Source organism: Entelurus aequoreus, linkage group LG19 (genome assembly GCF_033978785.1).
Source record: "Entelurus aequoreus isolate RoL-2023_Sb linkage group LG19, RoL_Eaeq_v1.1, whole genome shotgun sequence".
NCBI lineage: Eukaryota > Metazoa > Chordata > Actinopteri > Syngnathiformes > Syngnathidae > Entelurus > Entelurus aequoreus.
Genome location: NC_084749.1, coordinates 14149048 through 14175523, shown reverse-complemented (window position 1 = coordinate 14175523; position 26476 = coordinate 14149048). Strand labels below are relative to the sequence as shown.

General features: G+C 39.6%; 2 protein-coding genes across 4 annotated transcripts in view; one reads left to right on the top strand and one right to left on the bottom strand.

Annotated features, from left to right (window-relative positions):
• pomgnt1 (protein O-linked mannose N-acetylglucosaminyltransferase 1 (beta 1,2-)) overlaps positions 1 to 19549 on the top strand; it is a 30335-nt gene extending 10786 nt beyond the window's left edge. The window contains exons 9-22 of one of the 3 annotated variants that reach the window (XM_062027942.1): positions 29 to 99; positions 1864 to 1939; positions 2131 to 2214; positions 4852 to 4893; positions 5257 to 5315; positions 5566 to 5638; positions 5789 to 5917; positions 7896 to 8021; positions 9750 to 9814; positions 9897 to 9941; positions 12197 to 12332; positions 12404 to 12513; positions 15083 to 15192; positions 15234 to 19549. In XM_062027942.1, coding sequence (XP_061883926.1) covers positions 29 to 99; positions 1864 to 1939; positions 2131 to 2214; positions 4852 to 4893; positions 5257 to 5315; positions 5566 to 5638; positions 5789 to 5917; positions 7896 to 8021; positions 9750 to 9814; positions 9897 to 9941; positions 12197 to 12332; positions 12404 to 12513; positions 15083 to 15164 — 1098 coding nt within the window. In that variant the 3' untranslated portion in view covers positions 15165 to 15192; positions 15234 to 19549. The other 2 variants (XM_062027941.1, XM_062027943.1) reach the window with 2 other exon arrangements.
• Positions 19550 to 22604: 3055 nt separating this feature from the next.
• Positions 22605 to 26476, bottom strand: part of LOC133635460 (tetraspanin-1-like) — an 8591-nt gene continuing 4719 nt past the window's right edge. Inside the window, exons 2-5 of the mRNA XM_062028676.1 lie at positions 26031 to 26129; positions 25811 to 25942; positions 23014 to 23097; positions 22605 to 22697 (exon numbers count right to left, since the gene is read on the bottom strand). Coding sequence (XP_061884660.1) covers positions 22638 to 22697; positions 23014 to 23097; positions 25811 to 25942; positions 26031 to 26129 — 375 coding nt within the window. The 3' untranslated portion in view covers positions 22605 to 22637. The remainder of the gene's footprint in view (positions 22698 to 23013; positions 23098 to 25810; positions 25943 to 26030; positions 26130 to 26476) is intronic.

Here is a 26476-nt window from a genome sequence, read left to right as displayed (position 1 = left end):
ATTCCTGGCTTCATTTTCTTGCCCTTAGCTGCCCACTAACCACGTCTTTAATGTACCAGTAGCAGTCATCGCTGGTAACCGACCCAACTATCTCTACCGGTAAGTTGTTTTCATTGATGCACAACTTTGTTTTACCACAAAACATTGCTGCTACAGAGCTCGGCGGTTATGTAGCATAGACTCCTTTGCCACGTATCAATATACTAAGTGCAGTTTTGGAATATGATTTCTTAACGTTGTTTTTGTGCAGAAAATGGACTCAAAATCTAACACGAAACGGTCCCTACAGGATTTCGCGGCCTAAAATGCCAGAATTTGCGGTCGCTTTTTCAGAAAGTAGAAGCACGCTGTTGTTCCTACTTTGTCTACAGAATAAACAAATGTTTGAGACAAATTCCAAAGGCAAAAATGGCGGGCATTGGAAAAAGTTGCGAGGCCGTGCAAGCAAGGAAAATACAGCAGCCTGTATTTGAACATACTGTAGTTGTACAATAATATAAATAGAAGGAAGTTAGGAACACACAGGTATGATGAACTATGTGAATAAGCGCATTCCCAGGGTGTGTTTCACGGTCTGGAGTGGTCAAATATCCATGCAGAACTATGCCACAACCTTGTTGATGGCCACAATAAGTATCTAACCAAATGTTAGTGGGGGTTAATTAAATACAGTGCATCCGATTCATTTTTTCCACATTTTGTAATGTCACAGCCTTATTCCACACTGGAATAAATGCATTTTTCTTAAAATCCTACACTTAATACCTCATAATGACAATTCTAAAAAAAGGTTTTTAAAACATTTTGCAAATGTGTTGAAAATAATAAACTAAAAAAAAAATCACATGTACATAAGTATTCACAACCCTTGCACAAAACTTTGTTGATGCACCTTTCCGATATTACATTTTAAAGCATTTATCGGCCGATATTATCGGACATCTCTATTAACGACTTTGTAGCTTTTGCCAACCACTCTTCATTTCTCTGTCTCTGCATGCGGTCCCCTCATGCAACTACTAATAATATAAACGCAAAGTTAATGAGATCGCTATATCGCCATTGTGGGATAAATAAGTCTTTCTAAATGTATCGGCAAAAGTGGTGCGACAGTGCCTGTTTCTGGTGAAAAGATGGCATATAGCACAGCAAATTCTCTGGACAAAACAAAAACTAAATGCAAAACACAAACCGAATAATAGTACAGCATTACAATAAGATTTAACATTGCAATATTAAATGAAATAACTAACAATAACAGAGGACAACAGGCTCACAAAGACGCAAATTCAGTTTTCAATGATTACTCGCTGACGTCAATGGCCACGCCCCCAATAACCAGTGAGTGAGTGTCAGGGAATAATTGTTTATTGATGAACGAGGATTCAGTGGGACCCATTGTTCACTTCATAGTTCGTTCACTTAGTATATGTGATTTAGTGAGTCTTTGTCAAGCAAGGCAGTGGAAAGAAGAGTTGATTTGAGGCAAGAAACATATTTCTATGTGGGTAATACATTTATAAAACCACAGTTATACTAAAAGGGGCATAGTTGATTACATGGCGTATTCTCTTAATTGTCTAGTGTGGCAGGGACTGACCGGGTTAATGGCGACGGCAGCCCGTGAGTGCTGATTCAGTAAAAAACTTGCAGGTTTTGAACGATTCGTTCATGACACACATCACTACCTCCGTATATACCTGAGCTTGATCCTGTGTAAATGACAGAAAGTTCCAAATACAAGTTGTTTAATCATTCAAGCCTGGAAAAGAATGGTTCAAATACATCATTGCCTGACATGAGCGTACAATATTTGTCTAACCTCAACCATATTTAAATACTATTTCATGTCATCTTTCTCAGGATGCTTCGGTCTCTCCTTTCAGCTCACGGTGTTAACCCACAGATGGTCACAGTCTTCATTGATGGATATTATGAGGTATCTTACCTTTTTGATTTGTCCCTTTTTTTTTTTACCCCCTCACTCGAAGACCACTCTCTCCTATTGAACGAATACAATTATTCAAATACACAACAAACTATACATTTTACAACAAGTGCATCTAAACCCAATATGTAGCTGTGTGAATGTCTGTACTGACCTGATCTGTGTGTGTTTGAACGTTTCAGGAGCCGATGGATGTGGTGGAACTGTTTGGACTGAAGGGAGTTCAGCACACACCAATCAGCATCAAGAATGCTCGAGTATCTCAGGTAAAATGTGTGTGAAAGTGTTTATCCTACCTTTTTTTTTTTTTTTAAACTCCTTAGAATACGCGATAATTGAAAAAAAAAAAAAATGTTAAGACGCGGACTAAAAAAATGCTTTGGCACTTTTTTGATAGTTAATTAGTCATTGACTATCAAAACAATCATTAAGGATGGCAAAAATAATCACTCTTATCTCTGGATTTAAATGGGAACTGCACTTTTTTGTGAATTTTGTCAATCATTCACAATCCCTATGAAAGACAAGAACACATGTTTTTATTTTTATATGCATTTTAGTTCGTAAAACACTGCAAGCACCAGGTAGCTAACAATGCGGCTAATGAAAGTACACTATTCTGCCCCTAAAGCCCTCTAAAAAACCTGCCAACAATACTCCATTTGCATCTAGTGACCTAAATATTAACCAAATATTAGCGATATTATTATATGCGCTAATGCAGACAAACTTATTTTTAGCGGCGCCGTGATCACAGAGAGCTAAGTAGCTTATGCTGCTATGGTAACATTGAGCCGGTGAGCTGCTCCATCGCCTCTGAGTTAGTAAAAGTTCATTCTAGATTATTAATCATGCCTCTCATCTGGATAGTAAAAGGATTGTGGCCATAAACTGAGAGCAAGAGTAAAGGTTTTACTCTAATTGTCCACGCCTGGTCCTCAAATGCATCATGGGGCGGTATAGCTCGGTTGGTAGAGCGGCCGTGCCAGCAACTTGAGGGTTGCAGGTTCGATCCCCGCTTCCGCCATCCTAGTCACTGCCGTTGTGTCCTTTGGCAAGACACTTTACCCACCTGCTCCCAGTGCCACCCACACTGGTTTAAATGTAACTTAGATATTGGGTTTCACAATGTAAAGCGCTTTGAGTCACTTGAGAAAAAGCGCTATATAAATGTAATTCACTTCACTTCACTTCACATAACTTCACCTTGCAGAGAAGACCGCTTCTCCAAAATGTTATCCAGTTTTCAATTTAGTCCAGAAACCACAAAAGTGCCTACAGCTCTGCCGGTCTTTCAATCCTTTGCGGCTGCTTTAGGGTACCTTAAACGGCTGCCAGCATATTTCGAAATTGTCGATACACCAGAGCAACGCTTACTATTATCAGCAGATGTCCTGTTGTCATGATTCCAACTAAAACGTCCTCGACTGAAAAAATCACCAGGCACACGACCCTCCACTTCTCCCATGAGTCCTTCGTGTCTCCAAAATCCAAGGTTCCGTCAGGACAGGCAGGTTCCCCCGAACCTTAGGTTCTTATCAGAAAGATCTTGTCAATTACGTTGAGAGGCCAGTTGATCTATTCCATTGTTTAGATTTTGGAGATAAGTAAAAAAAAAAAACCTCCAAGAAAGTTAATAAATAGGGCCCAATTTTCTGTCAACCAAAGCAGTGTTTTTCAACCTTTTTTGAGCCAAGGCACATTTTTTTCATTGAAAAAATCAGAAGGCACACCACCAGCAGAAATCATTCAAATATGTAACTCGATATTGACAATAAAAACTCGTCGTCGCAATTGTTGGATATGAATTTCAACCATAACCAACCAGGCATCACTATACTTGTCTCAAAGTACGGTCACGACCTGTCACATTACGCCGTGACTTTTTTTGAGTTTTTTGGTGTTTTCCTGTGTGCAGTGTCTTGCGCTCCTATTTTGGTGGCTTTTCCTGTTTTGTTGGTATTTTCCTGTTGCAGTTTCATGTCTTCCTTTGAGCACTATTCCCTGCACCGTGCTTTGTTGTAGCAATCAAGACTATTTCAGTTGTTGCTATCCTTCTTTGTGTGGACATTGTTGTCATGACATGTACGGATGTACTTTGTGGGCGCCGTCTCTGCTCCACACGCTGTAAGTCTTTGCTGTCGTTCAGCATTCTGTTTTTGTTTACTTTGTAGCCAGTTCAGTTTTAGTTTTGTTCTGCATAGCCATCCCTAAGCTTTAATGCCTTTTCTTAGGGGCACTCACCGTTTGTTTATTTTTGGTTTAGGCATTAAATACCTTTCTACCTGCACGCTGCCTCCCTCTGTCGTCTGCATATTGTGATCACGACAAACCATCGTCGTCTCACACTACGTGTTCCTGACATCTACAAAGCAATTAGCTCCCGACTGCCACCTACTGGAATGGAAGAGTATTACACGGTTACTCTGCCGAGCTCTAGACAGCACAGACCACTCAACAACGGCACATTATTTGCGGATTATAATTACGGGTTTGCAAAAAATATTTTTAACCCAAATAGGTGAAACTACATAATCTCCCACAGCACACCAGACTGTATCTTACGGCACACTAGTGTGCCGCGGCACAGTGGTTGAAAAACACTGAAATAAAGGATGACAAAGTTGTGAAAAACAAACACTGAGGAAAGATGGAAGTAGTAGCAAAAAACCCATCTAAAAATATACATTCATTTTAGGTGATGAGCTTGAATCAATTTTAGAACGTTAGATACATGTGCGATGACGTCAACAACCCATTCACTAATACATCAACTGTCGAATAATTTTGTCGTCAGAACTTAACGTTGCAGCTATAATTCTCACTTTACATGAAGATTCATGCTTGGGCTTCACCTTACCTAACATCTACTCTACATGTGTTTTATTTACTTTCTGTCTCAGCACTACAAGGCAAGTCTGACCGCAACATTCAATCTTCACCCAGTGAGTACTTGATTTTGTATTTATTTTTAGATTGTTACTCTGTATTGCATTACAGTACTGTATGCAACACAATTTACTGGGCTACATTCCTGCTCCTTACAGGTATAGATAAATCGGTGTGAACTGTTATGTGTGTGTCTAATGATTAACTGCTAGTCTACGATGTCGTCTGACTGTTGTCCCCAGTCAGCTGGGATAGGCTTCAGCCTGCCGTCTTTAAAAATACCTAATAATACAAAAATGGATGTAATACTTTTTTCTTTTGGTAATGTTCTATGGTGCTACAATTGTTTGCATTACTTAATGTGACTTGATTGATGAAATGAAAGATCTTGCATGTTTATTTTCCCCCACTTCCTGCAGGATGCTAAGTATGCTATTGTGCTAGAAGAAGATCTGGACATCTCCATTGACTTCTTCAGGTGTGCTGGCGCTTATATTGTCATTTAACATAGACTAAGACCTGGGTCATAACAAGCTGATTCTTAAAAATGCTGATGCTTAGACCGAATAGTAACTAAAACAATAAATGCATTCATGATTATTTGTAATTGACTATGTACAAATCACCAATAGAGGGCAGTACATGTGGATTTTTTTTACATACTGTCTTTATTAAGACAGATTAAGCTATACAATTTCTTCAAGCCAGTTCTTGTGGTGTTGTTGCAGTTTTCTGAGTCAGACCATCCACCTGTTGGACGAGGATGACAGCCTGTATTGCATCTCAGCCTGGAATGACCTGGTGAGAAATCTCCCACAATATTTTTTTTTGATTTTGTGTGCGTGTTTTTATTTTGTTGCTGCAGTGAGCAACCATTTTACTGTGCAACAACACTACCATCTGGTATACTAGTCATTTCCCACCAACTGTAATTATCTGTGTGTTCTGCAGGGCTATGAACACACAGCAGAGGATACTGCCTTGCTCTACAGAGTGGAGAGTATGCCTGGCCTGGGCTGGGTCCTGAAAAAGAGTCTCTACAAGGATGAGCTGGAGCCAAAATGGCCGACCCCTGAGAAGGTACTTTGTATACATTTTGGGTGGCAACTCATTAGTTTGGCAGAGTTAATTCTCCTAACCCAGTGGTTGTCAAACTTTTTTCACCAAGTAACACTTTAGAAAACCCTTGCCTCTCCAAGTACCACCTTTATGACCAACATTAAAATACAGCCCAAGTATTTATTGAAATAAATATTTAATATTTTGGACACTAACATTACACACTGTTTGAACAATAACACTGTAGTTTGAATATAGGAAAATAAAACACTGTACTTTAAGCAAATTATTCTTTAGTGTGCCACTAGAGCAGAGCTGGGCAAATATTTTGACTCGGGGGTCCACATTGAGAGAAGAAATGTGTCTGGGGGGGGGGGGGGGCAATATGTATGTGTGTATAAATTATACATACACATTTAGCTGCAAAAATTTGCTGTACAGTATGTGCGTTTGGGTCCCTTTTTTCCAGGAACACTAATACCAAAAGTCACAATGTCCGATACAGTTCTAAAAACGTTATCACAGACCACTTCAAAATTGCCAAATGGACTTTTCCAGTTTTTTACTGAATGGGACACCCAAAATGTACATGGAAATAAAGAAAGTGGGATTTACAATATTAACTATGAACAATAAAATACTGAATATTTACAACATATTAACATCGCTCCTCTTTTACTTCTCTGACCAGCTCCCCATCTTTTACAATCAAGCAAAACACAACAAAAATGCAACAAACAGTCAATCAATCAATCAATCAATGTTTATTTATTTAGCCCTAAATCACAAGTGTCTCAAAGGGCTGCACAAGCCACAACGACATCCTCGGTTCAGAGCCCACATAAGGGCAAGGAAAAACTCACAACCCAGTGGGATGTCAATGTGAATGACTATGAGAAACCTTGGAGAGGACCGCGGATGTGGGTGACTCCCCCCCTCTAGGGGAGACTGGATGCAATGGACGTCGAGTGGGTCTAGCATAATATTGTGAAAGTCCAGTCCATAGTGGATCTAACATAATAGTGAGAGTCCAGTCCATAGTGGATCTAACATAATAGTGAGAGTCCAGTCCATAGTGGATCTAACATAATAGTGAGAGTCCAGTCCATAGTGGGGCCAGCAGGAGACCATCTCGAGTGGAGACGGGTCAGCAGCGCAGAGATGTCCCCAACCGATGCACAGGCGAGCGGTCCACCCCGGGTCCCAACTCTGGACAGCCAGCACTTCATCCGTGGCCACCGGACCTGTGCCCCCCCCCCTTCCACAAGGGAGAGGGGGGCAGAAAAGAAAGGAAACGGCAGATCAACTGGTCTAAAAAGAGGGTCTATTTAAGGCTAGAGTATACAAATGAGTTTTAAGATGGGACTTAAATGCTTCTACTGAGGTAGCATCTCTAACTGTTACCGGGAGGGCATTCCATAGTATTGGAGGCTGAATAGAAAAGGCTCTATAGCCCGCAGACTTTTTTTGGACTCTGGGAATCACTAATAAGCCGGAGTTCTTAGAACGCAGATTTCGTGCCGGGACATATGGTACAATACAATCGGCAAGATAGGATGGAGCTAGACCGTGTAGTATTTTATATGTAAGTAGTAAAACCTTAAAGTCACATCTTAAGTGCACAGGAAGCCAGTGCAGGTGAGCCAGTATAGGTTTATATATGGGTATATATGTGTATAAAGGTATATACAGTATAGGCGTAATATGATCAAACATTCTTGTTCTTGTCAAAAGTCTAGCAGCCGCATTTCGTACCAACTGTAATACAAGTATTAGTAAATAATAATAATTAGTATAATTTGAATTAGAATGCTGTCAGATTTGCTGCGCAAGTTTTACTCGATATTGAAGCAGTAACATGTACTTAAAATCTATTACTGCAAATTATGGGGTATTTATATCAATGATCAATTATAACAGTCCAGTTGTGACCCATTTAATGACTGAGAAGTTGTTTGGATTGTGTTGCTGACCTGTGTGTGTGTGTGTGTCCATGTAGCTGTGGGATTGGGACATGTGGATGCGGATGCCAGAGCAGAGGAAAGGCAGGGAGTGCATCATCCCTGATGTGTCCCGCACCTACCACTTTGGCATCATCGGCCTCAACATGAATGGATATTTCCATGTAAGTTTCAAGAAAAACAAATTGTCACACACAGACAAATTTAAACTGAATACGCACGAATAGCGCTCACCTGTATTCAAGACACACCCACAAAATTTTAGAAGAAAACTACATATATTAGTTGCATCGGACTATAAGCCGCAGACATACACAGGTATGAAATAATATGTACCGTATTTTTCGGGCTATAAGTCGCAGTTTTTTTCATAGTTTTAACACATTACCGTAAAATATCAAATAATATTATTTAGCTCATTCACGTAAGAGACTAGACGTATAAGATTTCATGGGATTTAGCGATTAGGAGTGACAGATTGTGTGGTAAACGTATAGCATGTTCTATATGTTATAGTTATTTGAATGACTCTTACCATAATATGTTACGTTAACATACCAGGCACGTTCTCAGTTGGTTATTTATGCCTCATATAATGTACACTTATTCAGCCTGTTGTTCACTATTCTTTATTTATTTTAAATTGCCTTTCAAATGTCTGTTCTTGGTGTTGGGTTTTATCAAATAAATTTCCCCAAAAAATGCGACTTATACTCTAGTGCGACTTATATATGTTTTTTCCCTTCTTTATTATGCATTTTCGGCCGGTGCGACTTATACTCCGGAGCGACTTATAGTCCGAAAAATACGGTAAATGTTTATTTATATACCTTCATTTTTTCCAAAAAAGGTCTGTAACAACGGCAGTAAAATGGCCGATCAAACACAACAGAAGTCATCGTCATGGACCGATTAGCTGCGAAAAGCTAGCTCTCCAATCAGCTAAACCAACTCAATAACTCCACAGTGACGTTTTGGTGAATTTACAAAACTGAAACAATACAAAACAATGGTATTTTAAGTTCATAATACTAACACAGACACTTGCAAACGTCTTACCACATTCGCTAATGCTAAAGACGCTAGCTTGATTATATTACGATAGCACGTATAAATATGCCTGAAAACATCACACCTGGGACGGTTGAGTAAGTATGAGTTGTTTTAGTTATATTGTAAAACCTACAAACGTTGTTTGGAGTGATGAATGAGGAACCGCTATGGACGGTTGTACTTCTGGTTCAAGGCACAAAACAGGAAGTACATGTTTTCACCTGCAGTGAGCAAATTCATCCAAAAGATGGCGCCTTAGCACAAACTAGCACACCTTTTCAGTGTCTCTGTTGGTGTAATATGTACTAGTAGTACTAGGATGACAAGGGATGCAAAACAATAACAGTGCAATACTTTTTGATAACATGGTCACTACTGTCTAGTTTCTCTTGTTATATTCTTATTTTATTGTTATTTTTATTCTCATTGTTGCTTTTTATTTTTTATTCTTATTGTAATATTTTTCTATTTTGTTTCCATTTATACACCCATTATTTACTTTTTAAATTCGATCTTAATTCTGTACACTGCTGCTGGAATTTTAATTTTCCTGAGGGAACTCTCCTGAAGGAATCAATAAAGTACTATCTATCTATCTATCTATCTATCTATATGAAAAGTATTTGTTGAATGCAAAACATTATGGCCATCAGCAAAAAATATCTATTTATGAGCCGCAGGATTCAAAGCGCTGGAAAAAAGTTTTTCCAGGAAAATATGGTAGTTCTCTCTTCTTTTTTGATCATTACAAAAAAGCTAACCTTTCCAAAGCATTATAAATGAGTGTAATTATGGGTTTTGGTCTTAATGGTGAGTGGTGGTGTTCTTGTTTTACACAGGAGGTGTATTTCAAAAAACACAAGTTCAACACGGTTCCTCACGTGCAGCTGAAGAACGTGGACAGGTGTGTGCGGCCAAAGGCCAAAAACTCTTTTAAACTTGGAGCTCTTTGACTGACTGTCTTCATGTTTTCTGTGCACTTGTAGCCTAAAGAAGGATGCGTATGAAGTGGAAATCCAAAACCTGCTTAAGTGAGTGACATCTGCATACAGATTAGATGATACTAGTCTAAGATGGAATTCATCAAATCCTGGTCCACCGTGGTCTTCTTACTAAACACTGCTCGCTAAAATTGACCTAACCAATCAACAAAAATCAAGCAGTGCCATATTTACATACCTTTGTTGCATGAGACGTCACGTCTGGTTGCAGACTCTTTTTTTTTTTTTACCAAAGTGCCTGTAGGTAATGTTGCAATTTTCAGTGCCATCAAAGCACGCATGCCTGATAGAAAGCACTCAAAAATGAGGCTCCACTTTTAAAAATGTGATAGCTCGATGCTAATTTACATTTGGCTCCCCATGGGAGCCAATGGTCAACAAAATAAACAAACAGTTGTACATTCATAGATTGAAAAAGAAAATGTTGCAGACCGAAAGGGTTTAGGCTGAAGTTGAACACTTATTGCGCCTAACCCTATAAACAATGTCAAGTACAAGATGAACTTCCAAAAATTATGAAATGTCCTTTGCACAACATATTATAAATACATACAGGTATTATACACAACATAAATACTGTTCAATTATATACACAGTAAAGGCATGTGAAATATCCTTGTACACGTGTTAAACCTTTGCACCAATTATATACTATATACCAGTGTTTTTCAACCTTTTTTGAGCCAAGGCACATTTTTTTCATTAAAAAAAAATACGGAGGCACACCACCAGCAGAAAAGGTTACAAAATGAAACTCCACCAGGTTGTCCTGCCTTATTTTGAGTTTGTTGTTGTTTCCTATGTGTAGTGCTTTAGTCTCTGTCTTGCGCTGTTCATTTGGTGACCCTTCCTGTTTTGTTGTTGTTCTCCTGTAGCAGCTTCACGCCTTCCTTTGAGTTCTATTCCCCACACCTGCTTTGTTTTCGCAATCAAGACTATTTAAGTTGTGCGTACGCTATCCTTCTTTGTGGGGACACTGTTGATTGTCATGTCATGTACGGATGTACTTTGGACGCCGTCTCCGCTCCACACGCTGTAAGTTTTTGCTGTCGTCCAGCATTCTGTTTTTGTTTACTTTGTAGCCAGTTCAGTTTTACTTTTGTTTTGCACAGCCATCCCTATGTTTCAGTGCCTTTTCCTAGCGGGACTTGCCTTTTGTTCATTTTTGGTTTAAGCCTTACATTAACTTTTTACATACGAAAAAACACTGCACTAGACGGCACATTATTATAATTATTGATTTGCAAAAAAATATTTTTTTGGACCAATTAGGTGAAGTTGCATAATTTCCCACGGCACACCAGACAATATCTCACGGCACACAAGTGTGCCGCGGCACAGTGGTTGAAAAACACTGCTATATACAAACAATTATACTTCCATTATTATTTATATCTCACATTTAGTTTTTAATTAACATTGATCATAGTATTTACTACAGTGTTGATTCAAGAGTGATATATTTTTTCATGACATTGGTCTTAAAGTGTTTTTTAAATGTGTGAATGGAACTGGAACATTTGAAGGAATCATCCAAGCTGTTCCACAGTTCAACCCCCCTGACAGAAACACATCTACTTCTTAAGCTCGTTCTTATGTTTGCTTTCTGAAAGACAGCTGAACCTCTGAGGTCATAGGGACTCTCTCTGGGTTTGAACCTCTCCTGTAGACACCCAGGCAGCATGTGGTTATGAGCTTTGTACGTCACAATAGCAGTGTTGAGGTCAACAAGATAGTACAGTTTTAATGTTTTTAATTTAATAAACAGAGCATTGGTATGGTCATGATAATCCGCATAATTTACAATTCTAATCGCTTTCTTTTGAAGTAAGAATATAGACTTGATGTTTGATTTGTAATTGTTACCCCAGATTTCAACAATAATTAAGATATGGGAGTACGAAAGAATTATATAACATGTTAAGAGCCCTTTGATTTACAGAGTTTTTGATTTTATGTAACAGCAATAATTTTTGCCATCTTTGTCGTAAGTATATTTATATACAGTTTCCTATTTAATTCATCATCTATATAGATTCCCAAACATGTGCAAGGGATGGCAGTTTTCTGTGATGTCGACAACCACTTATGTGGATCCCTGGTGGTGTGTTGGTACACGCTTCTGCATTCCATGGGTTCCATTCCCGGTCAGGGTTGTGTCAGGAAGGGCATCGGGCGTACAAAACTAAGCCAAAACCAATCATGCGATTGACACGGTTGGACTGCCGATATGAAAGTATGCAAAGGTCAAGTTGTAAAAGATGACTGTCCATCATTGGCGGCAGAGAGGCGGAGGTGCTGGACCACACCAAGAACCCGTGTGAGGACTCGTTACTGCCGGACTCTGAGGGGAAAGTCTACGTCATGTTCATCAGGATGACGTCAGAGACGGACACCTCCACCTGGACTGAGCTCGCCAAGGTACACGACTACTTCAGGAGCGTGACGTGTCGGTGATTACTAATGTTTTCTTTCCCTCATCTTCTACTCAGTGCCTTCATGTTTGGGACCTAGATGTTCGGGGAAATCACAGAGGCCTGTGGCGACTCTTTCGAAAGAAAAGTCACGTCCTGGTGGTGGCCGTTCCGATCTCACCGTACTCGTAAGTTCACATTATTTGTACATGACCTATACTTTGTGTAGGACTAGAAACGTCTTTAGTTCGAGCCCTTGCACAAAGGAGGATGATACATTTAAAGTGGAAGGCGGAGTTAGAGCTTGTCTTTGGGGACTACACTTCTATTTTTGTTAGTAATCTGTTTCCAATGGTATTATAAGAAATCCAATTATTCTGTTCCAGACACCCAAAAATATTACCGGAAAACAATGTGTTGCAAAAAAGTGAACGCCGCCTTTTCTTGAATTCAATAGTGTTTGTTGCCCACAGCTAGCTTGGCTAACATCCTACAAAACGCTACATGTGGAACAGACTAAAACACGCTTTGTTTCCAACATACCAGTGTGAAAATGCCGTAAAGATACCAACCTGAACCAGGTGATGGCGTTAAAAGTCGGGTTTGATCGTCTCACAGCTGATATACGCCGTCTCTTTATTAGCTCACCAACCTTTGGCTTTGCTTTCACGCTGGAAATGAGAAACCTCTCACCAAATGGTTATTTCTTCCTGAAGCGATCATGACAACGACGGTGGCAGTCAACGATGTCGACATGTTTTGAACTTGTAAAGAAAAGAACAAGACTTAAGCATAGTCTTGCATTCAGCCATGTAAATATGCCATTCAGAGGCCCATGAGACCCACAATGCATTGCGTTTGCTCCGTCACACTTTCCAGCCCTATAATTGAATACAAATATTTTTGTTTTTGTTCATTGACGTCAACATTTCAGACTTTTTTTTCATTACGGTACATAATGCCTTTTTGCTGTCTTTTTATTTTGTTCATTTATACAATTTTCCATAAAAAATACACACTTTTCCTTCCTGGTGAAATAGGTAAAGCAGTGGTGTTCAAAGTGTTGCCTTAGCACTAGAGATGTCCGATAATGGCTTTTTTCCCGATATCAGATATTGTCCAACTCTTAATTACCAATTCCGATATCAACCGATACCAATATATATAGTCGTGGAATTAACACATTATTATTCCTAATTTTGTTGTGATGCCCCGCTGGATGCATTAAACAATGTAACAAGGTTTTCCAAAATAAATCAACTCAAGTTATGGAAAAATATGCCAACATGGCACTGCCATATTTATTATTGAAGTCACAAAGTGCATTATTTTTTTTTAACATGCCTCAAAACAGCAGCTTGGAATTTGGGACATGCTCTCCCTGAGCGAGCATGAGGAAGTTGAGGGGGGCGGGGTTGAGGTGGGGGGGTGTAGGGGGTAGCGGGGAGTGTATATTGTACCGTCCCGGAAGAGTTAATGCTGCAAGGGGTTCTGGGTATTTGTTCTGTTGTGTTTATGTTGTGTTACGGTGCGGATGTTCTCCCGAAATGTGTTTGTCATTCTTGTTTGGTGTGGGTTCACAGTGTGGCGCATATTTGTAACAGTGTTAAAGTTGTTTATACGGTCACCCTCAGTGTGACCTGTATGGCTGTTGACCAAGTATGCTTTGCATTGACTTGTGTGTGTGTGTGAAAAGCCGTAGATATTATGTGATTGGGCCGGCACGCAAAGGCAGTGCCTTTAAGGTTTATTGGCGCTCTGTACTTCTCCCTACGTCCGTACAGCGGTGTTTTAAAAAGTCATACATTCTACGATACCGATAATTTCCGATATTACATTTTAAAGCATTTATCGGCCGGTAATATCGGCAGTCCGATATTATGGGACATCTCTACTTTTAATATGTTTGTCTACTCGCTAAATCAGTGGTTCTAAACCTTGTTGGAGTTTCATATGCGCATTCACCAAACCCTTCTTTGGTGAAAAATAAAATGTTGTTTTTTCAAATTCAAGACGAAGTTATATGTTTTTGGTAACACTTTAGTATGGGGAACATATTCTAAGTAACAAAGACTTAATTTAGAGTTATTTGGTTAGGGTTATAATAAGGCCATGCCGAATAAGGCATTAATAAGTACATAATAATGATTAGTTAAGAGCCAATATGTTACTAATTTGCATGTTAATAAGCAACTAATTAATGGTGAATATGTTCCCCATACTAAAGTGTTACCATGTTTTTTTTACTGGTGCATAAAATGAACCGTGCATGAACATCACCTTTTTCTCACAACAAATGACACACCTGCAAATCAGTCAGCTGTTGCCGTATCCGTAATACGCCGACAGGGAGAAGTTTGTATTTAGGGTGTGTCTTGACCTCCGCCGAACCCCTGAGGCAGACTCACCGAACCCCTAGGGTTCCATCGAACCCAGGTTAAGAACCACTGCGCTAAATGTAACAACAGAGTGCATCATAGATAATTTGTTCTCTGGAAAAAGTATTACCATTTCTTTAAGAGTAAGGGCGAACCGGAAGCGCCAAATCTGCATTTGTGACAGGCTTTTGCGATTAAGTAAATATATCCAAACACTTTAGCGCTGACTCAGTGCTCACATGTGTAGAATTAGCCAAGGAAAAAGTCTCGTACGGTATTCGATGCTGGTAAAAGCAGGTATTCATTTATTTAATCAAATTATCTACCAAACCCTAAATGAAAGCCATTTATTTCTCTCATCTTCTTTTGTCCCAATCAGAGTGAAGAAACCCGCCAATGTCACCCCCATCCACTTAGAGCCCCCCCCCAAGGAAGAGGGTGCGCCAGCGGATCAGCTGTAAAGCGCACACACACACACACACACACACACACACACACACACACACACACACACACACACACACTACACTACACTACACTACACTTTTTTAAACCAGCCCAGGCCTTAACAAGTATTTCAACCACTAACAGTAAAGCCTGGGACCTTTTTATGAAAAAATATAATTCATTCAACCAATCCATGACTTGAGGAGTTGGTAAGTTTTGTTACGAAGTGACTTTTTACATTTTTAGATAAACTGTTGCCCACCTAACAGCAGAACTGAAACTACTGAGTGTACACATTGTATGTTATAACTTATCTATTTATTTGCCTTTAACAATCCAGACTGAACAAAATAAATGATACAATGTACATACATACATACATACATACATATATATTTGGAATAAAATAAAGTTGATCTTTTTCAACTAAAGAGAACAAAAGTCAGAAGTTTATTAGCCACTGATGTGCCGTTCATTAACTCTTTTTAAATGATGAGAGCCAAAAGAGTCATGCTTTGTTGAAACTTATTTTTTAATGTAAGTCAGGAGACTCTTGAATATTGTGAGACAAACGGTAGACCTAAAAGTAATAATTCCGTCCATGGCACACGCAATTATGGAGGTTTCATTTGCATGTTCATTTTTTTTTTTGAAGGGTTAATGTAACTGAGGTGATATTATATCTCAGCATTCACATCTTTTAAGACTTCATACAGAAATTGGAGTGTTTTGTATCCAGTTCTCTCAATGTGAATACTGAACTTTTATCTGTTTTTTATTTATTATGTTATTACCTTTTCTTTTCTTTTTAGACTAAGACTGGTCCGTGACTGACATGAACATTCAAGTGCATACAAGTTGGGGATGTAACGATATCAAAAAGTCATATCGCGGTGTTGTTGAAGGTGCTCAAAAAGTAGGATACTCTGGTACACACTGGAATATTTTAACTAAGCTTTATTTTAAATAAATAAAACAACAATATTTATCTTCATTATTAGCGGCGCAAGGTGCTGGCCAGGGATTAGCTGGGCCAGCGGCTGGAACGCGATTGGCTGGGTCAGCTAGTAGCCGGCGGTTAGCGACGCTAGCTAAAAGACGGCGATTAGCGGCCCTAGCTGTTAGACGGCAATTTACAATGCAAGCTGCTAGCCCGCTAATAGCGACGCCAGCTACGAGACGGCGATCAGCGACGGCAGTTACGAGACCGCGATTAGCGGCCCCAACTACTAAGCGCAATTAGCAGTGCCAGCAACCAGCAGGGGATTAGCGATGCAAGCGATTAGCAGCGCTAGCTGATAGCCGGCGATTACTGGCCACAGTTGTTAGATTGTGACTCAAACTACTAGCCCGCAATTAGTGGTATCAGCTATGAGACGGTGATTAGCGGCCCCAGCTACTAACCAGTGATTAGCGGCGCAAGCTACAAACCCAGGATTAGCGGTGCCAGCTATTTGCCACTCAAGCTACTAGCCCGCAATTAGTGGTGCCAGCTACGAGACGGGGATTAGCAGCCCCCGCTACTAACCAGCGATTAGCGGCGCAAGCTACAAACCAGCGATCAGCGGCGCAAGCTACAAACCAGCGATCAGCGGCGCAAGCTACAAACCCAGAATTAGTGGTGCCAGCTATTTGCCACTCAAGCTACTAGCCCGCAATTAGTGGTGCCAGCTACGAGACGGGGATTAGCAGCCCCCGCTACTAACCAGCGATTAGCGGCGCAAGCTACAAACCAGCGATCAGCGGCGCAAGCTACAAACCAGCGATCAGCGGCGCAAGCTACAAACCCAGAATTAGTGGTGCCAGCTATTTGCCACTCAAGCTACTAGCCCGCAATTAGCGGTGTCAGCTACGAGCCGGTGATAAGCGACCCCAGCTAGTAACCAGCGATTGGCGGCGCCAGCTACAAGCCGGTGATTAGCGGCCCCAGCTAGTAACCAGCGATTAGCGGTGCAAGCTACAAACCCAGAATTAGCGTCGCCAGCTATTTGCCACTCAAGCTACTAGCCCGCAATTAGTGGTGCCAGCTACGAGACGGTGATTAGCGGCCCCCGCTACTAACCAGCGATTAGCGACGCAAGCTACAAACCCAGAATTAGCGGCGGCAGCTATTTGCCACTCAAGCTTCTAGCCCGCAATTAGCGGTGTCAGCTACGAGACGGTGATTAGCGGCCCCAGCTAGTAACCAGCGATTAGCGGCGCAAGCTACAAACCCTTATTTAGCGGTGCCAGCTATTTGCCACTGAAGCTACTAGCCCGCAATTAGTGGTGCCAGCTACGAGACGGTGATTAGCGGCCCCCGCTACTAACCAGCGATTAGCGACGCAAGCTACAAACCCAGAATTAGCGGCGGCAGCTATTTGCCACTCAAGCTTCTAGCCCGCAATTAGCGGTGTCAGCTACGAGACGGTGATTAGCGGCCCCAGCTAGTAACCAGCGATTAGCGACGCAAGCTACAAACCCAGAATTAGCGGCGGCAGCTATTTGCCACTCAAGCTTCTAGCCCGCAATTAGCGGTGTCAGCTACGAGACGGTGATTAGCGGCCCCAGCTAGTAACCAGCGATTAGCGGCGCAAGCTACAAACCCTTATTTAGCGGTGCCAGCTATTTGCCACTGAAGCTACTAGCCCGCAATTAGTGGTGCCAGCTACGAGACGGTGATTAGCGGCCCCCGCTACGAACCAGCGATTAGCGGCGCAAGCTACAAACCCGGAATTAGCGTCGCCAGCTATTTGCCACTCAAGCTACTAGCCCGTAATTAGTGGTGCCAGTTACGAGACGGTGATTAGCGGCCCCCGCTACTAACCAGCGATTAGCGACGCAAGCTACAAACCCAGAATTAGCGGCGGCAGCTATTTGCCACTCAAGCTTCTAGCCCGCAATTAGCGGTGTCAGCTACGAGACGGTGATTAGCGGCCCCAGCTAGTAACCAGCGATTAGCGGCGCAAGCTACAAACCCTTATTTAGCGGTGCCAGCTATTTGCCACTGAAGCTACTAGCCCGCAATTAGTGGTGCCAGCTACGAGACGGTGATTAGCGGCCCCCGCTACTAACCAGCGATTAGCGACGCAAGCTACAAACCCAGAATTAGCGGCGGCAGCTATTTGCCACTCAAGCTTCTAGCCCGCAATTAGCGGTGTCAGCTACGAGACGGTGATTAGCGGCCCCAGCTAGTAACCAGCGATTAGCGACGCGAGCTACAAACCCAGAATTAGCGGCGGCAGCTATTTGCCACTCAAGCTTCTAGCCCGCAATTAGCGGTGTCAGCTACGAGACGGTGATTAGCGGCCCCAGCTAGTAACCAGCGATTAGCGGCGCAAGCTACAAACCCTTATTTAGCGGTGCCAGCTATTTGCCACTGAAGCTACTAGCCCGCAATTAGTGGTGCCAGCTACGAGACGGTGATTAGCGGCCCCCGCTACGAACCAGCGATTAGCGGCGCAAGCTACAAACCCGGAATTAGCGTCGCCAGCTATTTGCCACTCAAGCTACTAGCCCGTAATTAGTGGTGTCAGCTACGAGACGGTGATTAGCGGCCCCCGCTACTAACCAGCGATTAGCGACGCAAGCTACAAACCCAGAATTAGCGGCGGCAGCTATTTGCCACTCAAGCTTCTAGCCCGCAATTAGCAGTGTCAGCTACGAGACGGTGATTAGCGGCCCCAGTTAGTAACCAGCGATTAGCGGCGCAAGCTACAAACCCTTATTTAGCGGTGCCAGCTATTTGCCACTGAAGCTACTAGCCCGCAATTAGTGGTGCCAGCTACGAGACGGTGATTAGCGGCCCCCGCTACTAACCAGCGATTAGCGACGCAAGCTACAAACCCAGAATTAGCGGCGGAAGCTATTTGCCACTCAAGCTTCTAGCCCGCAATTAGCGGTGTCAGCTACTAGACGGTGATTAGCGGCCCCCGCTACGAACCAGCGATTAGCGGCGCAAGCTACAAACCCGGAATTAGCGGTGCCAGCTATTTGCCACTGAAGCTACTAGCCCGCAATTAGCGGTGCCAGCTACGAGACGGTGATTAGCGGCCCCAGCTAGTAACGGTGCAAGCTACAAACCCGGAATTAGTGGTGTGAGTTACTAGCCAGCGATTAACGGACCCAGCTGCTAAAAGGCAATTAGCGACGCTAGCGACAAGACGGTGATTAGCGGCCCCGGGTACTAACCAGCAATCAGCAGTGCCAGCTACTCGCCGGCGATTAGCGACCTCAGCTACCATGCTTTTACCATCATTTGATTGTAAAATGGTAATACTCGCTGTTGAGAGTTTGACTGCGGTTTATCATGAGTAGGAATACTTGTAAAGGTTACATCCCTAACACACCTGCATACAAGCATGACATTGATGATTTGTGAAAGTGTATTTGATATTTTTGGGGATTTCCATGCAAATAAATAGCTATTTTTAGAGGTTTCAGTGTGGTTTTATAAACCGTGTATAATCATTCACTATTGAATATGATTAAGGGTTTACTGGATCATACCATCGTGCTTTGGCCCACTGCACCCACAACCAAGCTAAAGGAGCGCTCCAAGTGTGGTGTGATTGGAAGAGGTGGGCCAGGGCACTCGCTCCTCGCCAGTTGGTAACGACAACCACCATAACCTTCAGACAAGGTAAAGTGCTTATGGAAATGCATGCAAACTGTCCGGGCTGCTTGGTTTCTGAGGTTGACCAAGGACTACTGAGGCTTCCTGTTTGATGTGGTTTGTCCTTCATAACCTGCAATACAGCCAAGTAGTTTGAGTACTGCTTCTTTACAGACAGTCCAGGGGACAAGCGGTAGAAAATGGATGGATGGATGTTCTCTTAATGATATAGTATGTACTTTAAAGTGAAGTTCACAGTCAAGCAAGAGACTGCTAGGTACTTCACAGAGCTCTCTTTGGTCATTGGAGTACCAATGTCAAAGTAAATGTTCAAATCCGCAGATTGTAGCGAGTGGCGAGTTCCAAAAAGCATATAGAGGGATTTTTTCATATTAAGTTTTAACAAATAAATTCTAAGCCAGTTCTGAATTGAATTGAAATCTACCTGAAGCTGATTCATATTAGCGCCTGGCATATAGACAACAGTATCGTCAGCATGTAAATGTACTTGGCATTTAGTACACACTCGAGGAAGGTCATTAATAAATATAGAAAATAAAAGGGGTCCTAACGTAGAACCCTGCGGAACTCCTTTGTCCATGATACTGAGACTGGACACTGCATCTTTAAAAGCAACAAATTGGCGTCTATTATGAAGATAGGCATTGAACCAGAGGAGAGCGTTTCTACTAAGGCCTGCCGATTTAAGTTCATCAAGGAGAATGTAGTGGTCAACTAGATCAAAAAGCCTTTGAGAGGTCTAAGAGTACATTTATTTTGTTCAAAAGAGGAGAATACATCATTTGTAAATATAACTAAGACTGTAGTTGTTGAAAAGCCAGAACGTTAAAAATATATATTAAGACTTCCACCCAAATGCAGCTGAGATAGGCTCCAGCGACCCCAAAAGGGACAAGCGGTAGAAAATAGATGGTTGGATGGAAGATATCTTTAAAAAAAAGCCTTACATTTAATTAACACCTACTTGGACTCATTAAACATAACATTACAATAATAGACTGCATGTAAATGAGTTTTGGTGTCCCACAGAGATCAATGCTTCCACCTGTAATGTTCAGTCCTTACATAGTACTGTAAAACATTTAAAGGCCTACTGAAAGCCACTACTACCGACCACGCAGTCTGATAGTTTATATATCAATGATGAAATCTTAACATTGCAACACATGCCAATACGGCCGGGTTAACTTATAAAGTGCAATTTTAAATTTCCCGCTAAACTTCCGGTTGGAAACGTCTACGTATGATGACGTATGCGCGTGACGTCACGACGGCAACGGAAGTATTCGTACCCAATGTGTCACCATACAAACTGCTCTGTTTTCATCGAACAATTCCACAGTATTCTGGACATCTGTGTTGGTGAATCTTTTGCAATTTGTTTAATGAACAATGGAGACTGCAAAGAAGAAAGTTGTAGGTGGGATCGGTGTATTAGCGGCTGGCTGTAGCAACACAACAAGGAGGACTTACTTGGATAGCAGACGCGCTAGCCGATGCTAGCCGCCAACCGCATCTGTGATCGGGTGAAGTCCTTCGTCGCGCCGTCGATCGCTGGAACGCAGGCGAGCACGGGTGTTGATGAGCAGATGAGGGCTGGCTGGCGTAGGTGGAGCGTTAATGTTTTTATCATAACTCTGTGAGGTCCGGTTGCTAAGTTGCTAAGTTAGCTTCAGCGTCGTTAGCAACAGCATTGTTAAGCTTTGCCAGGCTGAGAATTATTAACCGTGTAGTTACATGTACATGGTTTAATAGTTTTGTTGATCTTCTGTCTATCCTTCCAGTCAGGGATTTATTTATTTTGTTTCTATCTGCATTTGAGCCAGATGCTATCACGTTAGCTCAGTAGCTAAAGAGCTTCGCTGATGTATTGTCGTGGAGATAAAAGTCACTGTGAATGTCCATTTCGCGTTCTCGACTCTCATTTTCAAGAGGATATAGTATCCGAGGTGGTTTAAAATACAAATCCGTGATCCACAATAGAAAAAGGAGAGTGTGTGGAATCCAATGAGACCTTGTACCTAAGTTACGGTCAGAGCGAAAAAAGATACACCCTGCACTGCCTCTCTAGTTCTTCACTCTAACATTCCTCATCCACAAATCTTTCATCCTCGCTCAAATCAATGGGGTAATCGTCGCTTTCTCGGTCCGAATCTCTCTCGCTCCATTGTAAACAATGGGGAATTGTGAGGAATCCTTCCTCCTGTGACGTCACGCTACTTCCGGTACAGGCAAGGCTTTTTTTAATCAGCGACCAAAAGTTGCGAACTTTATCGTCGTTCTATACTAAATCCTTTCAGCAAAAATATGGCAATATCGCGAAATGATCAAGTATGACACATAGAATGGATCTGCTATCCCCGTTTGAATAAAAACATTTCATTTCAGTAGGCCTTTAAATACCTTTTCGCAAAATAGGGGGAAAAAACCCCTTCTTACTAACCATGTTGTCTCAGCAAGACTGACTAAAACAAATAACAGTTCTGTAAATAATACATAGACGTCGTCAAGTTGTACTACGTTTATCAATTTGGTCAAGGACCCTTGAAGTTTATTGATGTCTGATTGTCATTTTTAATCATTATTAGCATAAAATGCACTACAACAAACTACACACTACTACAAGTATATTAAAACAAGTACTACAACAAACTACAATGATGACAAATACAATTACACTACTATAAGTACAACCTCAAGAAACAGTACTTGCCAACACAAAATATTTCATAAGCTTTTTTTTTTTTACATTTTCTTTCTCACTGGAAGATTAACATAAAAGTTAACAAAAAACATCATTGTATCAAATACTATTCCTCACACTGTCCTATGTATATTGAATATATATTTAATAGTTTCTTCTGTTGCCTTCTCAGCTGACTCTTTTGTTCAGGTGACAGTACAAGTACATTGACACGACCATGGCTGTGATCTGGGGACACAACGATGAAAACAAATGCTTGAGTCCTTTCTAAATATTCAACGTTAACAACTTCATAACCAAAGTGTTCATGCGTCACACAGCTCCGGGACAAAAGGTAAAGCAACTCGTTACAAACATTAAATATGGACAACATTGTGTGAGCAGGTTATAGACCACATCGTCACATCTACAAAATGTACATGATGCTGCTATAAAATGAGAAACTACATTATATGTCGTGTTGACGTTGGTCATTGTTTGTTCTTAATGAGCCAACGTGACTTGTACATTTGTAATATTATAATATCTTGTCATGCATATTCACCTCCAAGACACCAATTCCCGCTGCAATGCCTCCCACAATGTTTGCGTTCTCTTTGAGCAACTTCAGGATTTGTTGAAAACAACCCTGAAGACAAAAGAAACAAATGGTGTAATGTCAGGAATGTCCCAAGCTGAGTGGAGAAGCATGTGTCTTCTGCACAAAAGTCATATTTGATCAGACGTGTGTGTGGTTTTGAAGGTTCTTTCTCCTGTTGGTGTGTTTTTCTTTGATTCCAAACATGTTGCTGCACGGCTGATTCAAGGAGGAAATCATCTGATTACCATAACTGGTAAATATTGGTAGTTTGTTTATTGTTGTTTAATTTTCTCTATTTTCTTACTTGACTAAAGATAAATATTTATTTAACTTTTTCTGATTTCTGCCAATGTCATGTGGAATATTACCTTTTTATTCTTTGATTTACTTTTTACATATTTTTCTTTATGTACTTATTACGTCATTTATTTTACTGAAGTAGTGTTGTATTTATTACTTCATTTGACTGCTGATGTCTTCTATTCTTCATTCTTAGGACACCTTTTTAACATTTTATTTATCATTATATTATATACATTCATACATCATCTTTTTTATTAGGATAATAAAAACGTTCTCAGGCCATTTTTATTGATCTATTATTATTAGAATATTATTTAAAATCGTAGACATATTTTTAAATGTTTATTATATTAGAAAATGGTATACATTCTTAGAACATACTATTTTTTATTATTACATCTTAGGATATTATATACGTTCTTTGGACATCCTTTTTTTAAAAGTTAATTTACAATATTTTTTTAAGTGCATTTATTATCTTCTTAAAATATTACATACATTTTGAGAAGTTATTTTTAATTGTATTTAATATTTTACATTCTTAGGATATTATATACATTCACAGGACATGGTTTTTAATTGATTCATATGACAATCTTATGAAAAAAATAATTTGACCACATTTTTTTATCTCACTTATATTCTTAAGCTAATACTGTACAAACATTTTTAGGATTTTTATTTTATTTTATTTTGATTAATTTATTATTATTATATTATATTCTTAGAATATTATAATTATATACATTCTTAGGACATATTTTTTATTTCATTATTATGTTATATTTTTAGAATATTATATTCATTCTTCTTAGGACATATACAGTTATCTGAATTTTTATATCATCTTATATTCTTAGAATGACAAACATGTTTTTATTTTGTATTATAGTCTTATGATATAGTAGTAGATATAGATATATACATACATACAGTTATTAGGATAATAAAAACATTCTCAGGCCATTTTTATTGATTTATTATTATTAGAATATGATTTAAAATTGTAGATATATTTTTAAATGTTTATTATATTAAAAAAATTGTATACATTCTTAGAACATACTTTGTTATTTTTTATTATTACATCTTAGGATATTATATACGTTCTTTGGACATCCTTTTTTTAAAAAGTGAATTTACAGTAATTTTTAAAGTGCATATCATATTATTTTCTTAAAATATTACATACATTTTGAGAACTTATTTTTAATTGTATTTATTATTTTACATTCTTAGGATGTTAAATACATTCACAGGACATTGTTTTTATTTGATTTATATGAAAATCTTATGGAAAAAAAAAACATTTGACCATATTTTTTTTATTTCACTTATATTCTTAAGCTAATACTGTACAAACATTCTTAGGATTTTATTTTGATTCATTTATTATTACCATATTATATTCTTAGTATATTATAATTATAGACATTCTTAGGACATCTTTTTTTATTTCATTATTATGTTATATTTTTAGAATATTATATTCATCCTTCTTAGGATATAGATACATACAGGTATCTGAATTTTTATATCATATTATATTCTTAGAATGACAAACATGTTTTTATTTATATATATATATATATATATATATATATATATATATATATATATACAGTTAAAGTTAAGTTAAATTCAAAGTCCCAATGATTGTCACACACACACTAGGTGTGGCGAAATTATTCTCTGCATTTGACCCATCACCCTTGATCACCCCCTGGGAGGTGAGGGGAGCAGTGGGCAGCAGCGGTGGCTGCGCCCGGGAATCATTTTTAGTGATTTAACCCCCAATTCCAACCCTTGATGCAGAGTGCCAAGCAGGGAGGTAATGGCTCCCATTTTTATAGTCTTTGGTATGACTCTGTTGTTATTTTATACATTGTATTATATTCTTAGGACATGTTTTTTTTATTGTATTTATTTTTCTAATATGATTTTATGTTTTTAGATGACTATATATACATTCCCAGGACATCTTGTTTTTATGTATTTGATTCATTATAATGTTACATTTTTTGGGCATATTATATTTTACAATTTTTTTTAAATTATATTTTTAGGACATTGCTTTGTATACATTCTTCGGACATTTATTTTTTTAAGATTGGGCATATTATATTTTACAATTTTTTTTAAATTATACTTTTAGGACATTGCTTTGTATACATTCTTCGGACATTTATTTTTTTAAGATTGGGCATATTATATTTTACAATTTTTTTTAAATTATACTTTTAGGACATTGCTTTGTATACATTCTTCGGACATTTATTTTTTTAAGATTGTATTTTTAGCATATCATATACATTATTAGGACATCTTTAGGGAAGTGTTTGAACTTTACTCCCAACTTTAGAGGAAATAATATTGAGTTGACAAAAACGCTTCCTGTGCTCCAACTTTTCGAATGTGTTCCCAAAGTGTGTCTGAGTGAACTTGATGACGTTCTCACCTCAACAGAACTTTCCTTGGCTTCATCCTGGCTGCAGGGGAAGACGTCAGCAAGGCAGCAGGTTGGTGGTAAATTGCCAGCAAAGTGGGAGCCCACAAAGTCTGTGTAGTTGGTGAAACCGCAGCACTGCAGCTGCACAAATATGATATTATTAATACATTTCAACTTTGAATACACTTCCCGTCAACATGTTCTTGCGGCGACGCAAAGAATGGTTCACCTCGCTCATGGTGTCGTTCAACATGTTGCTGAGCACAGGATCACTTCCATAATCCTTCTGTAGGGCAGGAGTCGCCCACGCTCGGAGGATCTCCTCCGCCTGTAAAAAACAGACTTTGCAATCCAGAACTTCATCTTTTCCTTTTATGAATGACATATTTTCTGTATCAGTCCGATATGCTTCTTATGTGATAGCGAAATTAAAACAACCCAGACTGTGTGGGGCGGCCATCTGCCTCTAAATAAATACATTTTAAATGATTACTTAAATGTGTCATTAATTATAATTGGTATTAAATACATTATTGTGTTATTAAATGTGTCAATAATTTATTATTTTTTATCTATTTAACTAATTATTTTAACTTGTAACCAATTATTCAATCATTTATTGTTTTCATTATTTATGGTTTAATTTACTAAATGATTTAGCTAAGTATTTCCCCA